This window comes from Perca fluviatilis, chromosome 1 (assembly GCF_010015445.1).
Source record: "Perca fluviatilis chromosome 1, GENO_Pfluv_1.0, whole genome shotgun sequence".
Lineage (NCBI taxonomy): Eukaryota > Metazoa > Chordata > Actinopteri > Perciformes > Percidae > Perca > Perca fluviatilis.
In genome coordinates, this window is record NC_053112.1 from 3,514,126 (window position 1) to 3,534,809 (window position 20,684).

Sequence of the window (20,684 nt, forward strand, 5' to 3'; positions counted from 1 at the left end):
TTCAGATGTTCAATAAAACCCCAAAATAAACCTCTATCAGTTTCAGATTATTACTCTAAGTGTCTGACAACATTATGGGATGGATCCCTACAGAGATAGACCTTTTAGTTAAAGAGTAAGATCCTTTTAGTTTAACATGAAACAGCCCCGAAATCACCATCACCAAACTCCACCAGACTCCATGTAAATAATCAGGAATTTTAGTGTGTATAGAGCCAGCATATCTCCACCAGTCTCCATGTAAATAATCAGGACTTTTAGCGTGTATAGAGCCAGCATATCTCCACCAGACTCCATGTAAATAATCAGGACTTTTAGCGTGTATAGAGCCAGCATATCTCCACCAGACTCCATGTAAATAATCAGGACTTTTAGCGTGTATAGAGCCAGCATATCTCCACCAGACTCCATGTAAATAATCAGGACTTTTAGCGTGTATAGAGCCAGCATATTTCCACCACACTCTATGTAAATAATCAGATTTTAGCGTGTATAGAGCCAGCATATCTCCACCAGACTCCATGTAAATAATCAGGACTTTTATCATCGTAAAACACACTTCATTCAAAAGTGGACAGAAACTAAATAAAATTATCAAAAGCCGTCTTGGTTCATCTTTCCACTGTTCCAACAATCACCACTCTGGTTTGGTTGAAATAAACCCTTAATTCACCCATTTACATGTGGAGATATGCCGGCTCTATACATGCTAAAAGTCCTGATTATTTACATGGAGTCTGGTGGAGATATGCTGGCTCTATACACACTAAAAGTCCTGATTATTTACATGGAGTCTGGTGGAGATATGCTGGTTCTATACACGCTAAAAGTCCTGATTATTTACATGGAGTCTGGTGGGTTTGGTGATGGTGATTTCGGGGCTGTTTCATGTTTCAACATTTGTCCTGTAGCGCTACACTGCAGCCCAGTTACAGTGTTAAATCGATAAATACTGGAATAATTTCAAAGATTGTTGTTCACATCAGCAGAAACATGGGAAGTCTGAGCTTAACTGTGCACACAGGGAGCTTTGTCTTTGGTTTAAATTCTACTTCACATAGGTCTACATTGTAGCTAATCTTTACGAGACAAAATATCAACAACCATTTTTCCCTACACATGAGAAACATGTTGCTCCGTATCTCCTGAGTAGCCCATCCTGGGCAATGTCAACCAATCAAACTGTGAGGTCAGTAAAGGTCCGAGTGTGTGTCTCACCTCTCTGCGTTCAGAGACATCAGTCTGGCCACGTTGTAGCAGATCCGAGCCTCCAGCACCGTGCAGTTCTCGTACGCCTGTCTGAAGAAGAAGAACAAGACATCAAAACATGATCCCGTCCTGCACATCTGAAGCAGATCTCTGCTCTCTATTAACTAGTAACCGTGTGAGGTTTCCTCGTCGTTATTCCGTCTGCTAGCAAACAACAGAAACATGTCTAAAAGCTGCTGTGTGCTGATATGCACTAACAACAATATAGAGAACCCAGAACTTGAGTTTTTAGAAGCTGCCGACCACAAAAAGTGAGTTTTTATGAAGACGGAAGTGGAAACAGACGAGAGGAATCAGCAGAGAGACACTAAGGTAACGTTATGTCAGATGTTACGTACAGAAAGCATTTAGTTACCAACTCAAACATCCAGATGTCAGTTTTAGGCTGACTGACTGTCTGTGAGTTCAGCTAACACACATAACGTTAGGGGCAGGACTGGGTCCGCGGGGCTTCAGTTTGACGCATGTTCTAAAAGAATGAAGTGACCTCCTGTCATGCTTAAACACACAACTACTGACTTATACACAACTACTGACTGATACACAACTACTGACTTATACACAACTACTGATACACAACTACTGACTGATACACAACTACTGACTTATACACAACTACTGACTTATACACAACTACTGACTTATACACAACTACTGATACACAACTACTGACTGATACACAACTACTGATACACAACTACTGACTGAAACACAACTACTGACTGATACACAACTACTGACTTATACACAACTACTGATACACAACTACTGACTGATACACAACTACTGACTTATACACAACTACTGATACACAACTACTGACTATACACAACTACACTGATACACAACTACTGACTGATACACAACTACTGACTTATACACAACTACTGATACACAACTACTGACTGATACACAACTACTGATACACAACTACTGACTGAAACACAACTACTGACTTATACACAACTACTGATACACAACTACTGACTGATACACAACTACTGACTTATACACAACTATTCAATATTTTCAATTCAATTTTATTTATAGTATCAAATCATAACATAGGTTATCTCGAGACTAGGGTTGGGTATCGTTTGGTTTTTTTTCGGTTCCGGTGCTAAATCGATACTTTTAAAACGGTTCCGGTGCCTAAACGGTGCCTGAATCGGTACTTTTCAATAAAGTAAAAAAAAAAATAAGGGTAGTTAACAACAGTCAGTGACTTGTTTATTGCTAAGGACATGGTCAAAATTAAAGATTTAATAATAATGTAATAACTATAACAATAACTTATTTCACCAGTAAATTGCTGTTGAACCCCAGATGGGAAAAGGGTATTTTACAAATACTGTGAATGCACCACGAGGCTACCTGTTTTAAGTGAATGCACCGTCTGTGTTGTTTAATTCCGACAACGGCAGCTGCAAGTGACGCGTGTGTTGTTTAATTCACCTACGCTGAAGCGACCGTCTGTGTTGTTTAATTCCGACAACTGCAGCTGCAAGTGAACGCACCGTCTGTGTTGTTTAATTCCGACCATATAAACATAGTACTACTAGTACTACTAGTACTACTACTGTATATAGTATAGTATATACTGTATCTATGGTACTACTAGTACTACTACTGTATATCTATGAATTGCGACAACGGCAGCTGCTGCGCTGCAGAGCAGACTGTTACATCCTGTTGAAGTCCTCCACAGTGAAATACAGTCACACTTTACACTGTTTAACGTTAGCTGTCAGCATTTTACCGGTGTTTAATCCAGCTGCTAGCTAAAGGTAGGCTAACGTTACATGCACCGAAGTCAAGCACCGAAATGAGGCACCGAAATTTTCGTTCTTATTCGGTCTCGTTACTACCGTTTACGTCGGCACCGGTTCCCTATTGGCACCGAGTTTCGGTACCCAACCCTACTCGAGACACTTTACAGATAGAGTAGGTCTAGACCACACTCTATAATTTACAAAGCCCCAACAATTACAATAAGTCCCTCAAGAGCAAGCAGTGCGACAGTGACTACTGACTGAAACACAACTACTGACTGATACACAACTACTGATACACAACTACTGACTGAAACACAACTACTGACTGAAACACAACTACTGACTTATACACAACTACTGACTTATACACAACTACTGACTTATACACAACTACTGACTGAAACACAACTACTGACTGAAACACAACTACTGACTTATACACAACTACTGATACACAACTACTGACTGAAACACAACTACTGACTTATACACAACTACTGATACACAACTACTGACTGAAACACAACTACTGACTGATACACAACTACTGATACACAACTACTGACTGAAACACAACTACTGACTTATACACAACTACTGATACACAACTACTGACTGAAACACAACTACTGACTTATACACAACTACTGACTTATACACAACTACTGATACACAACTACTGACTGAAACACAACTACTGACTGATACACAACTACTGACTGAAACACAACTACTGACTTATACACAACTACTGACTGAAACACAACTACTGACTGATACACAACTACTGACTGAAACACAACTACTGACTTATACACAACTACTGATACACAACTACTGACTGATACACAACTACTGACTGATACACAACTACTGACTGAAACACAACTACTGACTTATACACAACTACTGACTGATACACAACTACTGACTGATACACAACTACTGACTGAAACACAACTACTGATACACAACTACTGACTGATACACAACTACTGACTTGTCCAGAAACCATTCCACTCATGTCACCTGTATGTCCCAGGCCTGTCCTCTGATAGTAGAGACATTGGCGCTCATTTATCATTCTTGCGTAGAAACGGGCGTACATGTTGGCGTAAGATTATGCGTACGCTCCTCTCACCGCCTGGTTTATGAAGCTGTGCCTACCTTTGAAATCCAGGCGTACGCCATACCTGGCCTTGATAAATGCCGCGGCTGAAAACGATCGTCATTAGAATAGCACGCCCCAATATATTCTGGGTTTGGAGGCCTCGCCCCTACAATTCACGACATGGCGAGACGTAATCCGGCTGAGAAGCGGCACTTCTCAGAGGTGGAGACTGAAACCCTGATATCTCCGGTTCATTTGCACTAACGTGTGACTATTTGGCAGCCTGAACACTGGTATTAAAGGCTGGAGAAAGAATGAGATCACTGATGCTGTCAACAGTGTTGCCGTAGTAAATCAGACTCCAGCTGAAGTAGTAATATACAGGCTTATACTGCAATCTCTTAGGCCTACATGTAGGTGTACCTATATTTAAATAAACACATGGTAGCGGAGTTTATGCAGTGTCTTTTATTTTATTTGTGTTTTTTTTCATGAGTCAGAACGAGGCAACAGCTGACGGAGAGGGCTTGTCCTCCGCCCCCCCGTGCTGGACCCTGTTAGCAGAGGGGCTGGAAAAACAAGCCGAAATAACTCGGTCAATGGCAGGAATAAATCATTCACTTGAAAGAGAAACAAAAACCTGAAGAATAAATAAAAATGTTGTGCATCGTTATGTTTCCTGTATTGAATATCATTGCCAAACATAACACTATAGGCTACCTTTTAAAGTGAGGAATAATATCCTGTCTCCTTGGTATAGCCCCCAGTTGGGGCTGTTCTGGACACTGCTCTCAGGGCATCGGCTCATCTGGCTCCATCGCTACATTTATGGCACCGTGTCTTCCTGTGCGATGTTGTACAGACCCCCAGGCTAAAACACTGTTGCAGACCGGCGCATAGAGGTCTTCTTTTAGTCTGTCAGTGCGTTTTGTGGTGTTAGGAATTGTTTTTCTGCGCATTTCCGCACTAAGTCAAAACGTGCGTCCATGTACACCACCTCCTGAGCTGCGTAGGAGTTGAGCGTGCCGTACGCCAACGTCCATATTGATAAATCTCAAAGTCTCCGTGGTTTTGGGTGTACGCTGGAAATTTGGTGTACGCACTTTTGATAAATGAGGGTCAATCTGACTATTTACTGTGTTTAACAGTGGAGAGACTCACTGCTCCACCTTCACCACGTTAAACAACACGCAGCTCTGGCGGCTTTAGGACGTGAAAACACACGTTAAGAACTGGAGGTAAAATGTTCCCGGACATGTGAACACCTTTAAGGAGCTGAAGGACCATTTTTCATTGGATGAGGATGAGGAAGAGGATGAGGAAGAAGAGCAGTGAACTCACTCAAAGTGCTGTTTGATCTGACTCTCCTCGGCGTATTTAGAGATGCCGTTAATGAATAAAGTGCGCTTCACCTGCAAGAAACACACACACACACACACACACACAACTGTGATTAAAACACATTACACTGCAGGCCTCATATGACACACAGACACACACACATACATAAATAGACAGACAGACACACACACACACTCAGTCTGACACTTTAACAGTTTTATGACAAACAGACTTTCTTCACTTGATAAACTGACCAACATCAGCTGTGTAATTCATGGCTCAACTCAAACAGGATCTAAACATGATCTGTCTCTCCCTGTTCACTCGCGGACACATTTTAGCTGAAACTAATCCCCATGGTGACCACAGGAAGGGGCGGGGCTTCTCTCCTCCTACCAGGTCGTCCTCCTTGTAGTGCATCTTGGACGTGTGTCTCCTCATGCTGTAGACGGTCAGCAGAAGGTACATGAAGGCAAACGTAGTGTGGAGCCACAGCAGGTTGGTCCTAACACACACACACACACACACACACACACACACACACACACACACACACACACACACACACACACAGTTAGCAGCAGATTGGTCCTAAACACAAACACACACAGTCAGTTTTTACATAAACCTCTCAACATGTCAAATCTTTTGTTGGGAGATGCAATTGTATCCCCCAACAACAGCAACGGTTTCCCCCTGCTTCTAGTCTTTATGCTAAGCTAGGCTAACTGTGTACTGCACGCGATATTACAAATCCCACTATGGCCACGGAAGACCCGCCTTTCAATAGCATTTATTGGCCAGGCTTCCACGAGAACGTAAGGTAACCTAACCCCATGTGTTCAGGTCCGATCCCCTGACCAATCGGCTATCCTAACCTTAACCACTCAAGCTCAAATGCCTAACCACAACCAATCGAGCTTCTTCCTAGGGCGGGTCTTGGCGTGGCCATAGTGGGATTCGTAATTTTGCGTTCTGGACACACAGAGGAACTGAGATCTGAAACATTGGGAGAAGAAGAGGACTGGACTGTTGGATTAAAGGGTAACTACCAACCTGGGACCTATGTTCCTATGTCTTTGTGTCTAAGTGACTGATGGGAACAACAATCTATGACATTGGTCCAGTATTTAGCACGATCGCTGCAGTCGGCAGGGAGAAACAAGCTGTATGTAACGTAAGATAAAGGGCAAATGTGCAGCTTGTATTTACCTTCACAAAAAGGGCTCGTTGAGCCGCTGACAGACTCAGATTATTATTCTAAGCGTCTGACAACATTATGGGATGGATCCCTACAGAGATAGAGCTTTTAGTTAAAGAGTAAGATCCTTTTAGTTTAACATGAAACAGCCCCGAATCACCATCACCAAACTCCACCAGACTCCATGTAAATAATCAGGACTTTTATCATCGTAAAACTAGGCCTGTTGCGATAGTCAATAAATCGAGTTATCGCATGATAAGAAAAAATGAGCTCGATAATTTTTCCGGCCGCGATAATTTCCGTTTGCATGCTTGTTTATTTTCCTCGTTTCTCTCTCTACCAAAGAGACTGGAGGACCACTCTCGGTTCCTTAGCGTAACGAGGAGTGAACCCTCTTGTGAGGGGCATGGTCTTTGTGTGGGCGGTAGGCTACTCCAGGCGGAGAGAGCGACAGAGTTGGGGCAGGGTTTCCTGCAGCACTTGCCGTTAAAGTTAGGCGACCAAAAGAAAGTATATGAGCGATATCCACCGTGTTACTCGGGCGGCCCGGCGTTTTCTCCGTTTCATTCCAAACCACACAGCTGACAACCTGCAGGTGGAGACTGTGGAGACGGGCTCGGACATACACGCGCCTTGGACTCTTCAGTCTCGCAAGCGGTTTCAGGAACGCAGGTCCGGATGAATGTGCACCGAACATTAACGGTACAAGCCTACGCTGTCGCCCCGCGGACACGGAGTGTGGAAAGTGTGTGTGTGTGTGTGTGTGTGTGTGTGTGTGTGTGTGTGTGTGTTATGATTAACAATGAAGGCTGAAAACAGAACTATTTTGGTACATTTACTCGCCACGTGGCAGCTAGCCATACATTTAGATTTTATTTTTTATTATATATTATTTAAATGTAATATTTAGTGTTAAATAATTGTAAAATGTAGTACAGAGTCTCTAGTCTGAGAACTTACGTGTCACAAACGGCAATTCCACAACTGTAGCCTACATCAGCGTGAAAGATGACATACCAAAGGAGATCAAAGACATATTGTGGATATTTAAAATGTCTTCCAGTTCCAGTGTTAAATATTCTTTAGAAATAAAAGTGTATTGATCTTTGAAAAGGTGTACCTGTAGTAGTAGTAGTAGTAGTAGTAGTGGTAGTAGTAGTAGTAGTATTATTAGTATTAGGCCTATTATTTGGACATTATCATTATATTAGATGCAAATGGTCTCTCGATGACAATATTATCGTTTATCGCAATAATTTCTGGGACAATTTATCGTCCAGCAAAATTTGTTATCGTGACAGGCCTATGTAAAACACACTTCATTCAAAGTGGACAGAAACTAAAACTATGAAAAGCTGTTTTTGGGTCGTCTTTCCACTTTAACCAACCATCACAACTCTAAATAAACACACAGTTTACTGATTTACATGTGGAGATATGCTGGCTCTATACACGCTAAAAGTCCTGTTTTTTAAATGGAGTCTGGTGGGTTTGGTGATGGCGACCTCAGAGCTGTTTCTGGTTAAACAGAAAGGTCTTAAAGAGATTTCTCTTGGGATGGATCTTTAAGGGATCCATCCCATAATGTTGTCAGACACTTAGAATAATAATCTGAGTCTGTCAGCAGCAACAACAGAACTTTTAGTGACTCTAACTGCTGCTGAACATTAGTCCTGTAGGGTTACATTACAGCTCGGTTCTGGTTTAATACTGGACCAGGTTCAGACACTCAGACACACAGACATGGAGACAGAGGGTCCAGGTTGGAAAAAAACGATAGTTACCCTTTAAAGGACAATTTCAGCGCAAAATGACCCTAGGGGGTTAATAACGTGTGCGTACCGAGTCGACCGTTCTCTGGGACATGTTGTCATGGTAATCTAATGCGCCTGTAGCTTTAAACAAGTTAGAGCAACACCGGAGGTTAGCTGCTAACGCTAGCCTTCAGGGCAGAGGGTAAATCTCTATTTCTCCACCACTAACAAGGCTCCAAATACCACCAGACTTCCACGGTGGCAGAATGAGGTCCCTACATGTAGACACAAGCATGGAGAACTCTGGGAGTGTACAGACAGTTTATTAAGACAGTTTATAAAGACTGTAGGCGCCATCTTGGGAAAACAGTCAGGACCAGTCGAACCACGAACGCTGTGTTTGAGCAATGTTACTGGTTACACTGGTTACATGTACAGTCTTTCTAAACTCATTTTCAAAAAGTTTCTATATCAGAAATGTGCATTTTCAAATTTCAACCAAATTTTAAAACTAAATGACTGTGGATGGTTCCATACGACGCTCTTCACAAGTTAAATACATGATCAGTTCACTACTTTCATTGAATTTGGGGGTTTTAATCAATTATATAACATGTAAAGAAAAACTGATAAAAGAACGTTGAAAAACGTAGAAAGAAAATGTCAAAAACATTGAAAAAAGTGACAAAAAATGTGGGAAAATCTTCAAAAACTTTGGAAAAGTAAAAAAAAAAACTTCAAAAAAACGCAAAAGTGTCGAAAAAGACGACCGAGAAAAACAAAAAGCTGCTTGTTGGTCGACGGGGAAGACGCCGCGAGGGTTAACGGTGTGAAAGCCAGCTACTAGCGTCGACTAGCGCCACGTGCAGGTACAGTCTTTCTAAACTGTACACTTACAAAGTCGTCAGTGCTGTTTAAATCTGCACACTTTTTGATGCTAAGCTCCCAGTTTCTTCCACCAGTGACGGCTGATTTCTTATCTTCTTATTCAACTGTTGCTCAGAGGGATCTTTTGTCTCTCGGCCCTTTCACTCGTCAGTCTGACTGAACCGTTTTGTTCTCCGAGTACAAAACAAACCCTCACTTTGAACTCTTCTTCACCTCACAGTTCAGCTAAACCAAACCCAGGTCTCACATGCTTTTACATGTCATGTTATTTCATGTCAGGTCTTCATCAGTGCAAAGCATTTAAGGTTGTGGGCTTTTGTTCTCATATTTCTACATAACCTTCCTTTTATGCATTTAAGCCAACAATTCAGTTTAGCTTTTCAGCTTCCAGCATTCACACGCAACGCAATTCTGCAGGAAATGCATTTTCTAAACTGGGTCCAGCTCTATTGTTTCAGCTGACAAGATGTCGGTCTGGTTGAACAGTTGAACAGCATTTTGTTCTCCTTGTACCGTAGAAAGATTTTATAAACAAAATGTGTGTATGTGCTCGTTGCAGAAGAGCTGTGTTAGTCATTGAGGAAGTGGTTAAAAGTACTCCGGGTGACCTCTGAAGCACAGAAAGTTAAGCTTAAGTCATAAAAATAGTTTTTTTAGGCTTTTATGGCTTAGAAGTGCATTGTTTGAAGGTTGCAAGAACGGAAGAGGAAGTTGCACCAGACAGAGGCCCCGACCTTGGTGTGAGAGTCTGTGAAGATACCAGTTTCTGTCTAGAAACAAGACGACGCCCCCCCTGTGAGAAATGGATAAAAGCTTGAGGGAGAGAACAGATCAGGGCTCATAATTCAGACGAGATCTTGGTGGACCGGCTCTGACTTGATGTCTGTCGCTAGGGAAACTTAGACTCTGTTTGTGAACCCACAGCTGTGTTATAAAAGTACTCCAGGTGAACCTCTGATGCACAGAAGCTTAAGTCATAAAAATAGTTTAGGATTTTATGGCTTAGAGGTGCATTGTTTGAAGGTTGTGAGAACGGAAGAGGAGGTTGCACCACACAGAGACCCTCTTCGTCTCAGATGGATCCTTGTGTTTTGGTAAACATTAAGTCCAGGGTTCATATGCATTTTAACCAATACTTTTCGGCAAATTTCAATGACTATGTATTCCTGAAAATATCAGTCGACATTATACAATAAGAATAAAAATCTGTGTTAAAGTATAAAATGAATGATAATGTATGTGGTTCATAGTGGGATTCATCATATCATTAGGTAATTGGAGTCAGACTTCTCTGGCCTTAGGGCCTTATTTTGGGCCTGACTTTTAGACGTAATTCCCACTTCAGTACAGACTTCTGGATGGACACGATCCCGCTCTACGGCGGCAGATTACATGCTTTATGACTCAGTAGAAATGCTCCTGGACTCACCCAGACTTCAGGTTGGCTATCGTGGTGCGTCCGAAGCTGTAGGCGTTGTTTTCTGGAATAAATACGAAGCAGAAGGCATCAGAAAACATTCAGGACTGATTTCATACAGTGAAGTCGTCATTTTAACACACTGGGAACCCAGTTTCCATCAGCATGGAACTGTACACCGACAGGTTCTCTACAATACTGATCACACTGACACGCACACTAACTACCAGGGTGGGGGTCCCTGTCTGCATGGATTAATAAAAGAGCCACAATAACATCAGAAAGAACTTGAAAACAGAGACAAAAACTCGAAAAAGGCAACTAAAACGTCTTAAAATGTGGCCGCCCGGGTATCTCAGCTGGTAGAGCGCGTGTCCATATATATCTATATATATATATATATATATATATATATATATATATATATAGATAGATAGATAGATAGAGGTTTACTCCTTGACGCAGCGGCCGCGGGTTCAAGTCCAACCTGCGGCCCTTTGCTGCATGTCATTCCCCCTTTCACGTCTTCATCTGTCCTATGAAAATAAAAGGCCTAAATTGCCCCCAAAAAAGGTGGAAAAAAACCATCTCAAAAATTGTCCACAAAAAAAAAAAGCAACCAACATTTTGATTATTGGTGGTGGGGGGTGGGGGGGACTGAGTACTTCTACTGCTGGTACTACAGTAATACAGACCCTGATCAGGGTCCAGGCTAACACCACCAGACAGCTGACAGACCTGCAGGCAGGGTTGGGTCTCACATACCGGCGCCTGGACAACCGATACTTTACGACGATTAAAGAACGGCTTGTTTATTGTTAGAGGACATACGGTCAAATTTAAATAATTCATTTAAACAATAACATGTCCAGGATAAAGTTCCGCCCCTCTCCTTCCTGTCTCGGTGCCTTTCTGTCAGGGCCTGAAATGAACACCCGACCCCGCACCAAATGCGGGTGGATTTTGCCATTGGCGGGTAAAACTGTCGATCTACCCGCCACCTTGGCAGCCAATGAGAAGTGAGTGATTCAGAGTTGTTTTTTTGCCATGGCTGTTCTTTCACATTTCAACCAAGTCCGCCATTTGCTTGTCTTCTGTCAGGGGAAATTATTAAATAAAAATATAAAAAAATATGTTTGATAAGAGTCATTAATTATATTGATTTCATTAATAACTTGACAGCACTTTAATGTGTATTCTTAACAAGTTCAAGAACAATGCTTGTGGATTTCCTGTATTTCACCTGGCTGGAGCATCACAATACTTAACTCAGAAGTGTTTGACATGTTATGCCTTTAACAAAGATTGCGATATCGATAAATTGATTTGGATATTGCAGTAGTCCATATTGCGATTTCGATAAAATTGCGATTAATTGTGCAATCCCTAGTCCCCAATGCTGTGAAGGCGCTAAATGACACCGGGAACCGTACTTAAGAATTAGGCAGACTTCCGGGTTGCAAGTTTTTATGCACAGCAAGAATTTTTAGTAGGCTATAATATCTATTTATGTACTTATTTAATTTAGTGAATTTGTAAAGTCACTTTTTATGGAATGTATTTGTCTGTGTTGTCCGTCTTGCCGTCTTGGCTATGTTCAGTTTGTAATGTCCTGTCTCTCTTGTATTCTTGGTGAAACCAAAGAGAAATGTTCACATCTGTGGACAATAATATTTTAGTATTTTGTTTCGGTACCCAACCCTACCTGCAGGGCTGCAGACCTACAGCTCCGAGCTGACTGCTGTTACCTTCTTTAGAAGGAGGTCCCGGGACTCCTTGGCTTAGGAAAGCCTCCTTACTGATAATTCTGACTATAGACCAATCAGACACAAGGTGAGAAGACCGTGAGAAGCTCAGAGACAGAAACACTCCTCACAGAGTTCAACGTACCAACCGTTCAAACAAACAAACTCACAGTTCAGACATTGAGAAATGTGTTCTGATAAGTTACAACAACAGCGCCAGCAGTCAGAAGGATGACCTCTCATATACTCACAGGGCTTGAAAGCTGCAATGTAACCTGTAACGAGTGTTAGAACAGATCATCTTTTACTTACAGTGGCACTCATACGTTTGTGACCCCATGCTAAAGTTGGCTAAAAAGAGGAATACAAAAAAATCATCTTTTGGAAATTGATCTTAATTAAAAAAAATTAGGAAAAATCGTTTAAGGACACCAATTTTCTTAGTGAATGAATAATGTATCGTAAATAAATAAATGTTCTTCCTTAAAATACAGGGGGCATAAGTCAGTATATCCCTATGTTAAATTCCCATCGAGGCAGGCAGACTTTTATTTTTAAAGGCCAGTTATTTCATGCATCCTGATAAAGTTCCCTTGGCCTTTGGAATTAAAATAGCCACACACACACGAAAACACACAGACACAGACACACACACACACACACACACACACACACACACACACACACACACACACACACACACACACACACACACACACACACACTTCACCATACCTAGAGATTGGTATGGTTTTATTTCAGTCAGCATAATAGCTGGTCTGATTTGCATTGAGAGATGATTTTATGGAACGTACCCCATGCCAATCTGTAGGTATGGTGAAGGTTATGTGGTGATATGTGTGTGTGTGTGTGTGTCTGGATCCATGAAATAACTGGCCTTTATAATAACAATCTGCCTGCCTCTATGGGAATCTAACATAGGGGTGTACTGACTTATGCCCCCTGTATTTTAAGGAAGAACATTTATTTATTTACGATGCATTACTCATTCACAAATAAAATTGGTGTCCTTAAATTTTTTTTAATTAAGGCATTAAGATCAATTTCCAAAAGAAGATTTTTTTTATTCCTCTTTTTAGTCAACTTTAGCATGGGTTCATAAACGTATGAGTGCCGCTGTATATAAGCAACTAGCGACGTCTTCAATTCGAGGTTGATGATGTAAACATGTGTGATGGAGGTTTACGGATTACCTTTATAGTGAATAAAGCTACTCAAAGCTAAAAGAGAAACAGACTGTAGTTAGACAACTCTTAGCCTGCAGGAAGAACAAACTAACTAGAACTATGAAGAGCTACAAGCTAAGCTTTCCTACGTTGCACTGAGGACGAAGCTAAGAAAAGCTAGATACGCACTAAAGCTAGCCTACATTTTGGAGGGAAACTGTTTTCTTTGACTTTTCCTGCTTTTTTTGGGGGGAATTATGTTTAAAACTCTTACTGTCAGCGTTGTGTTAATACTCGGGCTGTATGTTTCGGTTTGATAAGAAAGATTATAATTTATTGTCCCCGAAGAGACATTAGTTTTGGACTTTGGACGTTTCGCAGCTTTACAAAGACAACACAAAATACAGAAAATCTCTCAACACATACTCTCATGCAACACAAAACATACTCTCATACATTAGACAGGTCCCTATATAGTAATACTCTCATACATTAGACAGGTCCCTATATAGTAATACTCTCATACATTAGACAGGTCCCTATATAGTAATACTCTCATATACATTAGACAGGTACCTATATAGTAATACTCTCATACATTAGACAGGTCCCTATATAGTAATACTCTCATACATTAGACAGGTCCCTATATAGTAATACTCTCATACATTAGACAGGTCCCTATATAGTAATACTCTCATACATTAGACAGGTCCCTACTGTATATAGTAGCACATTAACTCCTCCTTTCAGTGGCAGTTTCTAACTAACAACCCTGTCGGCTGCTTTCTCCGCAATAAGTGTAGCACAGCCGTTGCACAATGAGATATTGCACAACTAACATATTGCCCCAATGGTGCCTTGCACTACAAGTGTGAGGAACCTAAGGATTATTATTATTATTATAATAATAATTATTATTATAATAATTATTATTATTCCGACGCGTCACTCACATTTTTGAGGGGCTTAGCATCATGAAAAATAAAAATGTGCAAACATGAGACCTGACGAAAACTACAAAGTTCTGTAGTGACTGGACTCGGGCGTTGCCAGGCCCCCTAACGAGCTTCTTAGCGCCCCCTAACGAGCTCCATAGCACCCCCCTAACGAGCTCCTTAGCGCCCCCAAACGAGCTCCATAGCGCCCCCTAACGCTCCTTAGCGCCCCCCTAACGAGCTCCTTAGCGCCCCCCTAACGAGCTCCATAGCGCCCCCTAACGAGCTCCCTTACGCCTAACGAGCCCTTAGCTCTAACGAGCTCCTTAGCGCCCCCTAACGAGCTCCATAGCACCCCCCTAACGAGCTCCATAGCCCTAACGAGCTCCTTAGCCCTAACGAAGCTCCATAGGCCTAACGAAGCCCATAGCCTAACGAGCTCCATAGCCCCTAACGAGCTCCATACCCTAACGAGCCCATAGCCTTAAGAAGCTCCCACAGGCCCCAAACGAAGCCCATAGCCCCAAACGAAGCCCATAGCCCCTAACGAAGCCCATAGCCCCAAAACGAGCTCCTTAGCCTAACGAGCTCCATAGCGCCCCCTAACGAGCTCCATAGCGCCCCAAAACGAGCTCCATAGCGCCCCAAAACGAGCTCCATAGTGCCCCAAAACGAGCTCCATAGCTCCCCCTAACGAAGCCCATACGCCCTAACGAGCTCCATAGCGCCCCCCTAACGAGCTCCATAGCCCCTTAACGAGTGCTATACCCCCCTAACAAGCTCCATAGCCTCAACCAAGCCCATAGCCCTAACGAAGCTCCATAGGCTCTAACGAGCTCCATAGCCCTAACGTAGCTCCATAGCGCCTTAATCGAGAGCTCCATAGCTCTAACGAGCTCCATAGCACCCCTAACGAGCCCATAGCGCCCCAAACGAAGCGCTCCATAGCCCTAATGAGCTCCATAGCCCTAACGGAGCTCCATAGCGCGTCCCAAACGCTCCATGGGCCTCTAACGGAGCTCCATAGGCCCTAACGTAGCCCATAGCCCCTAACGAGCTCCATAGCCTCTAACTAGCTCCATAGCTCCCCCCTAACTAGCTCCATAGCGCCCCCCTAACGAGCTCCATAGCTCCCCCCTAACGAGCTCCATAGCTCTCCCCTAACGAGCTCCAGAGCTCCATAGCTCCCCCCTAACGAGCTCCATAGCGCCCCCTAACGAGCTCCAGAGCTCCCCCCTAACAAGCTCCATAGCCCTAACGAGCTCCATAGCTCCCTAACGAGCTCCATAGCGCCTAACGAGCTCCATAGTGCCCCCTAACGAGCTCCATAGTGCCCCCCTAACGAGCTCCATAGCGCCCCCTAACGAGCTCCATGATTCGGAAACAAAATGAGTGGCTCCTGATTGGCTGCTGCAGTGGCGTTAGTGACGCTCTGAGCGGCTCCTGATTGGCTGCTGCAGTAGCGTTATTGATGCTCTGAGCGGCTCCTGATTGGCTGCTGCAGTAGCGTTATTGATGCTCTGAGCGGCTCCTGATTGGCTGCTGGCGGTGTGATGCTTACCCAGCAGGTCTCCGGAGAAGTTGACGGGCAGGACGATGCCGACGGAGAGGACCCCGACCACGACCAGCAGGCCGATGATGTGGCGCTGGAAGGACAGGTAGTGGACCGCATCCTCGCCACACTTCTCCCTGATCTCTTCATCCCTAGAGGAAGAGGAGGAAGAGTCCAAACAAACCAGCTCAGAGATCCGCAGATAACAACTCTACGTTCATTTGATATAGCACCTGTTACAGACAAAGTCACAGAGTGTAAGAAATAAGAAATAAGAAATAAGAGCCCAACAGCAGAATGAGAAAGCCAAACAAATACCAATGGATCATTTAAAATTAAAAGACTTAAAAACACAAAATTATATACATGAGCCAAAAGCCAGTTTAAACTAGTGAGTCTTCAGCAGCTTTTTAATGGCTCATATGAGAGCACAGAGAATATGTGAAGCTACGTTAGCTCATATATGAGAGCACAGAGAATATGTGAAGCTACGTTAGCTCATATATGAGAGCACAGAGAATATGTGAAGCTACGTTAGCTCATATATGAGACCACAGAGAATATGTGAAGCTACGTTAGCTCATATATGAGACCACAGAGAATATGTGAAGCTACGTTAGCTCATATATGAGACCACAGAGAATATGTGGAGCTACGTTAGCTCATATGAGACTGATACTCACTTTATTCTGAAGATGGCCGTCAGCCACGAGCAGAAACCCTGCAGGAACAAACAGAACAATCAGGAAGAGAGAGAAAGGGAGGAGAAGGAGGACAATAGACTGTATCTCTGAATCAGTGTCTCTATATATCTGTATCAGTGTATCTGTATATCTGTATCAGTGTCTCTGTATATCTGTATCAGTGTATCTGTATATCTGTATCAGTGTATCTGTATCAGTGTATCTGTATATCTGTATCAGTGTCTCTGTATATCTGTATCAGTGTCTCTGTATATCTGTATCAGTGTATCTGTATATCTGTATCAGTGTCTCTGTATATCTGTATCAGTGTCTCTGTATATCTGTATCAGTGTATCTGTATCAGTGTATCTGTATATCTGTATCAGTGTCTCTGTATATCTGTATCAGTGTATCTGTATATCTGTATCAGTGTATCTGTATATCTGTATCAGTGTCTCTGTATATCTGTATCAGTGTCTCTGTATATCTGTATCAGTGTATCTGTATATCTGTATCAGTGTCTCTGTATATCTGTATCAGTGTATCTGTATATCTGTATCAGTGTATCTGTATCAGTGTATCTGTATCAGTGTATCTGTATCAGTGTCTCTGTATATCTGTATCAGTGTATCTGTATCAGTGTATCTGTATATCTGTATCAGTGTATCTGTATATCTGTATCAGTGTATCTGTATATCTGTATATCTGTATCAGTGAATCTGTATATCTGTATCAGTGTATCTGTATATCTTACAGTGTATCTGTATCAGTGTATCTGTATATCTGTATCAGTGTCTCTGTATATCTGTATCAGTGTATCTGTATCAGTGTATCTGTATATCTGTATCAGTGTATCTGTATATCTGTATCAGTGTATCTGTATATCTGTATCAGTGTATCTGTATATCTGTATCAGTGTATCTGTATATCTGTATCAGTGTCTCTGTATATCTGTATCAGTGTATCTGTATCAGTGTATCTGTATCAGTGTCTCTGTATATCTGTATCAGTGTATCTGTATCAGTGTATCTGTATCAGTGTATCTGTATCAGTGTCTCTGTATATCTGTATCAGTGTATCTGTATATCTGTATCAGTGTATCTGTATCAGTGTCTTGTATCAGTGTCTCTGTATATCTGTATCAGTGTATCTGTATATCTGTATCAGTGTATCTGTATATCTGTATCAGTGTATCTGTATATCTGTATCAGTGTATCTGTATCAGTGTATCTGTATATCTGTATCAGTGTATCTGTATATCTGTATCAGTGTATCTGTATCAGTGTCTCTGTATCAGTGTCTCTGTATCAGTGTCTCTGTATCAGTGTATCTGTATCAGTGTATCTGTATCAGTGTATCTGTATATCTGTATCAGTGTCTCTGTATATCTGTATCAGTGTCTCTGTATCAGTGTCTCTGTATATCTGTATCAGTGTCTCTGTATATCTGTATCAGTGTCTCTGTATATCTGTATCAGTGTCTCTGTATCAGTGTCTCTGTATATCTGTATCAGTGTCTCTGTATATCTGTATCAGTGTCTCTGTATATCTGTATCAGTGTCTCTGTATCAGTGTCTCTGTACACTGTATCAGTGTATCTGTATCTGTATATCTGTATCAGTGTCTCTGTATATCTGTATCAGTGTATCTGTATATCTGTATCAGTGTATCTGTATATCTGTATCAGTGTATCTGTATATCTGTATCAGTGTCTTTGTATCAGTGTATCTGTATATCTGTATCAGTGTATCTGTATATCTGTATCAGTGTATCTGTATCAGTGTCTCTGTATCAGTGTCCTGTATCAGTGTATCTGTATCAGTGTATCTGTATCAGTGTATCTGTATATCTGTATCAGTGTCTCTGTATATCTGTATCAGTGTCTCTGTATCAGTGTCTCTGTATATCTGTATCAGTGTCTCTGTATATCTGTATCAGTGTCTCTGTATATCTGTATCAGTGTCTCTGTATCAGTGTCTCTGTATATCTGTATCAGTGTCTCTGTATCAGTGTCTCTGTATATCTGTATCAGTGTCTCTGTATCAGTGTCTCTGTATATCTGTATCAGTGTCTCTGTATCAGTGTCTCTGTATCAGTGTCTCTGTATCAGGGTCTCTGTATCAGTGTCTCTGTATCAGGGTCTCTGTATCAGTGTCTCTGTATCAGTGTCTCTGTATCAGGGTCTCTGTATCAGTGTCTCTGTATCAGGGTCTCTGTATCAGTGTCTCTGTATCTGTGTCTCTGTATCAGTGTCTCTGTATCAGTGTCTCTGTATCAGGGTCTCTGTATCAGTGTCTCTGTATCAGGTCTCTGTATCAGTGTCTCTGTATCAGGGTCTCTGTATCAGTGTCTCTGTATCAGTGTATCTGTATCAGTGTCTCTGTATCAGTGTCTCTGTATATCTGTATCAGTGTCTCTGTATCAGGGTCTCTGTATCAGGGTCTCTGTATCAGGTCTCTGTATCAGGGTCTCTGTATCAGGGTCTCTGTATAACCTTATATAAAATGTTCCACATCTTTCATACAGTCAGGGTAGTATTCATACCTTTTAAAATATTCAAAGTTGTTTGAGGCTTAGAAGAAAAGCCCTTCTGACATGTTTACATCAGAGAGTATTGGATGGAATGACCCAACTGACTTTGCTATACCATTCACAGTTTGTGCTCTTCATACGTTCATTTTACATCACATTATCGGCATTCTGTGCCCTTTCTAACTAAGTAATTAGGGACCCAAACAGACATCCACAGCGAGCAGTGTATGGGGAGGATGAGGAGGGATGAAAGTGTCCTTACGTTGTCTCTCTGGTCGAAGTCGACGGAGGAGGAGACAGAGGTGAGGCGTTCGTAGCGGTCGGGCGTCTCCGAGTGCATCGCCGAGGCAACGCTGTGGACACACACAGGAAGCAGTCAGCTGGCTGTTAGCGTGTTAGCCGCTCTGACCTTTGACCTGAAAGCTGATTGGACTCCTGAACACAGAGGGAGCTAACATAATAGGAAGTAGAAACACAAACATCAAGGTGATTCTATCTGGAAACAACAACATGGACGAGACACTAACAGCTCTTTAAATAAAACTTTATCACCAAATGTACATAATATCTGGGGGAGGGGGGGTCCAGTCAGCCTCCACTAAAAGTTCTGTTGTTGCTGCTGACAGACTCAGATTATTATTCTAAGTGTCTGACAACATTATGGGATGGATCCCTACAGAGATAGACCTTTTAGTTTAACATGAAACAGCCCCGAAATCACCATCACCAAACTCCACCAGACTCCATGTAAATAATCAGGACTTTTATCATCGTAAAACACACTTCATTCAAAGTGGACAGAAACTAAATAAAACTATCAAAAGCCGTCTTGGTTCATCTTTCCACTGTTCCAACAATCACCACCCTGGTTTGGTTGAAATAAACCCTTAATTCACCCATTTACATGTGGAGATATGCTGGCTCTATACACACTAAAAGTCCTGATTATTTACATGGAGTCTGGTGGAGATATGCTGGCTCTATACACGCTAAAAGTCCTGATTATTTACATGGAGTCTGGTGTAGTTTGGTGATGGTGATTTCGGGGCTGTTTCATGTTAAACTGAAAGGATCTTACTCTTTAACTAAAAGGTCTATCTCTGTAGGGATCCATCCCATAATGTTGTCAGACACTTAGAATAATAACTACCTGTTCCCAGGGTCTTATGTTCTTGATATAAGGGTTATTAGCTTACAAAAGGTTCCACAAAAACTCATGACAACTGTCCGTCCGTTCTCCTTAATGTGTCATATTAAAATATAAAAACATATTGATGTGGGGAGGATAG

At 42.0% G+C, this 20,684-nt stretch overlaps 1 protein-coding gene across 7 annotated transcripts in view; it reads right to left on the bottom strand.

Annotated features, from left to right (window-relative positions):
• The window catches only part of LOC120555401 (CSC1-like protein 2), a 50,452-nt gene that overhangs the window by 17,347 nt on the left and 12,421 nt on the right, over positions 1–20,684 (bottom strand). For 5 of the 7 annotated variants that reach the window (XM_039794091.1, XM_039794086.1, XM_039794078.1 and 2 more), the window contains 8 exons: positions 19,658–19,748; positions 16,865–16,902; positions 16,191–16,333; positions 12,508–12,570; positions 10,772–10,823; positions 5,893–6,001; positions 5,497–5,567; positions 1,219–1,299 (listed from right to left, as the gene is read on the bottom strand). In XM_039794091.1, coding sequence (XP_039650025.1) covers positions 1,219–1,299; positions 5,497–5,567; positions 5,893–6,001; positions 10,772–10,823; positions 12,508–12,570; positions 16,191–16,333; positions 16,865–16,902; positions 19,658–19,748 — 648 coding nt within the window. Of the gene's footprint in view, positions 1–1,218; positions 1,300–5,496; positions 5,568–5,892; positions 6,002–10,771; positions 10,824–12,507; positions 12,571–12,674; positions 12,820–16,190; positions 16,334–16,864; positions 16,903–19,657; positions 19,749–20,684 lie in introns of those variants that run through there. The other 2 variants (XM_039794100.1, XM_039794124.1) reach the window with 2 other exon arrangements.